This window comes from Octopus bimaculoides, chromosome 10 (genome assembly GCF_001194135.2).
Source record: "Octopus bimaculoides isolate UCB-OBI-ISO-001 chromosome 10, ASM119413v2, whole genome shotgun sequence".
In the NCBI taxonomy this organism is placed as follows: Eukaryota; Metazoa; Mollusca; class Cephalopoda; order Octopoda; family Octopodidae; genus Octopus; species Octopus bimaculoides.
Genome location: NC_068990.1, coordinates 31,242,762 through 31,247,863, shown reverse-complemented (window position 1 = coordinate 31,247,863; position 5,102 = coordinate 31,242,762). Strand labels below are relative to the sequence as shown.

The 5,102-nt window shown below is 34.8% G+C and overlaps 1 protein-coding gene across 1 annotated transcript in view; it reads left to right on the top strand.

Moving 5' to 3' along the window:
- The first annotated feature begins 560 nt into the window (after window positions 1-560).
- The window catches only part of LOC106873965 (transmembrane 9 superfamily member 1), a 59,541-nt gene continuing 54,999 nt past the window's right edge, over window positions 561-5,102 (top strand). Inside the window, exons 1-2 of the mRNA XM_014921513.2 lie at window positions 561-674; window positions 3,318-3,399. Coding sequence (XP_014776999.1) covers window positions 3,366-3,399 — 34 coding nt within the window. The 5' untranslated portion in view covers window positions 561-674; window positions 3,318-3,365. The remainder of the gene's footprint in view (window positions 675-3,317; window positions 3,400-5,102) is intronic.

The window sequence follows — 5,102 nt, the reverse complement described above, 5'->3', positions numbered from 1 at the left end:
TATAGCCAACACTGCCAGATATTTTGAGCATCTCTGCAGTGATTCCTGATTGGCCGGGGGCTTTCCCGGTCTTCATACTCTTAATTGCTTTATCTACCCTGGTACTATCAACTCGGATAGCTGGTCCCTCTATTGGGTCGACATACGGCAGGCTCTCTTTCTCCCATTCATTCTCTTTATTAAGCAATCTATCGTAGTGGCATCTCCAGACCTCTTTCTTTGCATCCTCATTTAATGCAAGCGTACCATCATCCATGCGAACACATTTCTCTCCTACAACATCACTAATAGATAAAATTTTTCTGTTGCCTTTCCACTGATAAAATAGCTTTCTATTGTTGACTCTTCATTCTTTCCTCATTTTGGTGAGTTTTACCAAACTCTACACTAAGGTAAATCAAATGTAATGCATAGGTTTTCTGTTAATGGTAAGTATAGTTTTAAACAGAAAACATGCATTAATGAAGGATTCTATTGGCTTTGCTTAAAATATACGATTATCTCCTTTATATTTTATATACTTTGTTTAGTTAATATTGTTTTATAATACAACTTTCTACACACGGTCATTTTATTCGTTTCAGGTGATATTATATGTGAATAAAGTTGGTCCATATTTCAATCCTCATGAAACATACCACTATTATCAGCTACCAGTTTGCAGACCAGTAAAGGTAGATATAATTGATTATTTTTATTTTATGTATCGTAACTGGCAGTGTTATTAGATTGTCAAAGTGCTTGATAGTATTTATTTTTTGTTCAAATCTGACTGAAGTCAACTTAGTGTTTCATCTTCTGCAATCAGTAATATCAGTCATTATTGATAGAAACATTACAGTGTCAATATGATGCCTTATGGTATTTGTGGTATTTGTTCTAGTGCTTTGCTTTCCAAGTTCAAACCCTGTCGTAGCCTACATGGGTGTTATAATTTGGTTTAATGTCACACCTGATACTTGGGTACCTTCACTAGAATTCACCCAGTTGCATGCATTTGGGGTAGCCTTCCCATTTAAGGATACATTCCTTCCTCCCAGTAGTCTGAGACCCTGAAAATAGGTCATGGCCTTTTCTCATGACTAAGCAATAAAAAAAGATATCAGATATTAAATTACTGAGATATATAACAAAATACAAAGGTTGGAAATAAATTAAGAATTGGAAAAATAGAAAAACAGAAAACATATATCATGGTCTGGGAGAAAATGGTAAACATTTAAATGTCATGGTAGGAAAGAAAGGGAAAGAAGAAAGGCATTGTTCTGATAGGAAGGTGAACTTAGCTTCTTTGAATTTAGGTAGATGTTTAAATTGGATCTATTTAGTATAAAAAAAAAAAAAATTAGTAGTTGTTAAGTTTTCATTATTTGGGTTCATTCAAGTATGTAAACGTAGGTGTGTGAAGTTAAGTTTGTATGAAAGCACAAGTCAAATACAGGTCAAATTTAGTGATCTGCATTAGAAGTTAACTTCCAAGTATATTTTCGCTTGATTAAGAGGTTTATTTTTAAGTACTGGTTTTGTAGATTAAAAAATTTGTTACTGTTTCTTGTACAAATTTTTCCATGTTGGCAGATGGACACAAATATGTTTGTTGTTACTAATATTATAGACAATCTTGCAAGTTAGCAAGCATACACCTTCATACTCAATCACATATACACACACGTATATAATTAAGCTTCGATGTACAAATATTTACATATATTTCAATATACATATATGTATATGCATGTGTATATAGCTATGTGCTTTTTGCATACATGCATACTTTAATACATATGCACATACACATAGATACACATATATAAGTATGTATGTATACATGCAAAAATGTGTACATGTACATATTTGTATATTTGTATGCATAAATGTATTTTAAAGTTTATATACATGCTTCAATTATATCCATATAGTAATTTAAATAAATACATAAGCAGTATGAATGTGTGTGTGTGTGTGTGTGTGTGTGTGTGTGTGTGTGTGTGTGTGTATGAATTATCCCAAAAGTAATGTAAAAGTAAGTATAACATTTATCAATTGGTATAGGCTGTTCAGATTGCACGGTGGTAGATTAGTAAACTCTTTCTCCATACAAAGGTTCTACTGTCTCCATCACAAGCAATAAATTTGCACATTTGTTGCCCCTAATTCTCAAACCCTCTTTCAAAAAATTTGGGTGCACACTGTTGTAACCATTTCTTCATAACCATCTTCATTTTGCCATCAAGTTGTGATCCCCAAAGCCTGTCCTTCAGTGTACCAAATCTGAGTTGTACGGTAGATAGAGGGTCACTGGCCAACCCAGTTTGGACATTGTCTGATCTGTTGCCACCTTTGTATGTGCTTGCACATTATCATTGTGAATGTGGATCATTATCAGATTCTTGTTAGATATCTTACTCCTAATGGCTTTTCTAAGCTTTTTGAGTGTCTCAGTGCACCATTCACTATTCACAGTGGGATGGTTTCTCAAGAGCCAGCCAGGCAGAAGCCTGCACCAGACTTCTGTGACTGTTTTGGCAGGATTTTTACAGCTGGATGCCCTTCCTAACACCAACCATTCAGCAGAGTGGACTTAGTACTTTTACATGGCACAAGCAGAGGCGAGGTCAGTTTTGGCAAGGTTTTTACAACTGGTTGCTCTTCTGAGTACCAACCACTTGGGTGTTTTTAAGTGGCATCTGCACTGACAGGGTCACCAAGTACTCGCAAGACAAAAAAAAAACTTTCAAGAGGGGAGTGGGCATTAAAGGAGGTGATCTTGTGTCGGGTGATGAAAGGTTAAAGTGAGACAGTGAGACAGAAACAGGTGTCTTGCTGTAGAGGAAGTACAAGGTTACCCAGAGAGAGAGAGAGAGAGAGAGATCAGGAATGGAAACAGAAACAGGTGCGCTACCACAAAGGAACTACATAGTTACCCAATCTAAAGAAGTGCAGGAAGAGAGAAAGAGTGGGAGACAACAGGATAGAGATGGTGGTAAAATGCCAGGCATACTCACAAGGGATGAGGATCAAAATATAAATGGGATGGTTGAGTAATGGAAGAGAGAAAGATATAGATGGTGGCAAGTGCCAGGGCATACCCTAAAATCTGAAATTAGAAAACTGGCAACATCCCTACAAAATTATGGTGGGAATACATGTTGAGTGTAAATTAGAAGACAACAGTTGAGAAACAATAAAGTTAAGAATTGCTAAGAAATTTATGTCTTCTGATTTTTTTTTTTTTTTTTTCATTGCTGAAATTTCTATCTGCAGTTTCAATGGTTTGTAAAAGTTGTGTTTCAAATATTTTGAAACTTTCATTTCAGATCGAGCACAAATCTCTTACTTTAGGAGAGGTCCTTGATGGAGATCGTATGGCTGTTTCTTTGTATGAACTAAATTTTAAAAGTAAGTCCTTTATAAATAAGAATTATATATTTAAAATTTCAAAGATACTTAAACTGTTTTTACTAATTTTGTTTTGTAAATAATTATCATGAGAAATGTAGAGGTGTTATCTCTGTTCCAATATTAATTTGCTGCTCCTACAAGTAAGCTAAATATGCAACACAAGTGATTCACTTAATCTATCATAGTGTATATGAATAAAAACATTTGACTTCTGTGAAGACTCATTTGCCATCAGTTTTTGAATAACTGTATATCTAACAGAAAAGCCTGATGGGTTACAAATATCTGTTCAGATAAAACAAGAAAATCTTGCATGTACATTTCAAGAAACATTCTTACTCCAGATTTCCTGGCATCTGGTATAGGGAAATGAAGTATATATTGCCAAGCAGTGTTTCATAGTGTAGTCTTTACAGAAGCTGTCATTTATAATTCACGTTAACCCTTTAGCATTTAAACCGGCCATATCCGGCCAAAAGTATTCTGCCTGTTTTATGTTCAAACTGGCCAGATCTGGTCTCTTGCACCAACCTTACAATATTGTTTTAAAAATTAACAGCTACCTCATCAAAATCACATAGCTACAAGATAATGTATGATTAGTTCAAAACAATGTAGATGAAAAAGCATTAATTTTGGCACAATAATGTGAACACTAAAGGGTTGAATTTTGAATGATTAATGATTTTGTGGTGGTTACAAGGGAGACAAGCTAGTGTGTAAGCATCTTGAACTTTGTCGTCCACTAAAGTTAATTACCATTTATACACAAGGTCTGGCTTTGGTTATTTTGCTGTATGCATGAATTTCTGTTTGTTTGACTCAGGTTGGGGAAATACAATGCAGTATCATTCTGGTGTGACCTTAATATGGACATGCAGTTTTGGGGTCAGCTGGAAGGAACAATAGCTATTGATTGCATTACATAAGTGTCTGAGTGGTCAAATAATTTTTACCCATGTCTTTTGAAGTGTAGGTCATGTGTGTGTGTGTTTGTCTACTGTTTAGTATGGTGGTGGGGGCATAAGTGTGCCAGTTAGTGTTTTTGTTTTTTGTTTTGATTTTTATTACTGAAGGAAAAATTATGATTTCCAGGCAATAATGACATATATTGTTAATAAAATAATGTACTTTTTTCCCCTACTGTTATGCTACCGAATGCCTATAGTGTGTTTAATCATTGATATGTTATGAATTTTTGTACCTTCTGCCAACAGCATGGAAGTCATTGATGTTTTAAGTGGTTCTTATAATTTTGAATTATATATAGTGTCACTTTAGCTGCCCTTGTTTTGATCAGGTCAACTTTGATATGATAGATCCATTGTCAAAGAAATTCTATTCATGACTCTTTTTTTTAAATGTGAAATAAAACTACATAATTCATTGTGTCCTTTCTTTTTAGATAATAGAATATGATTTATGGGTGATTTTGGCTATTATTTCTTATAGGTCAAGCTCTCTACTTTGCACTTTCTATTTCTTGCTTCTTACTCGTGCATCTGAAGCATAAGCATATGGTCTTAAGTAAATCCAGTATGTTTCTGCCTAACTACTCATTTGACTGCGGTCATGCTGGAGCACTGCCTTTAGTCAAACAAATTGACCCCAGAACTTATTCTTTGTAAGCCCAGCACTTATTCTATCGGTCTCGCTTGCCGAACCACTGAGTTACAGGGACGTAGACTCACCAACATCAG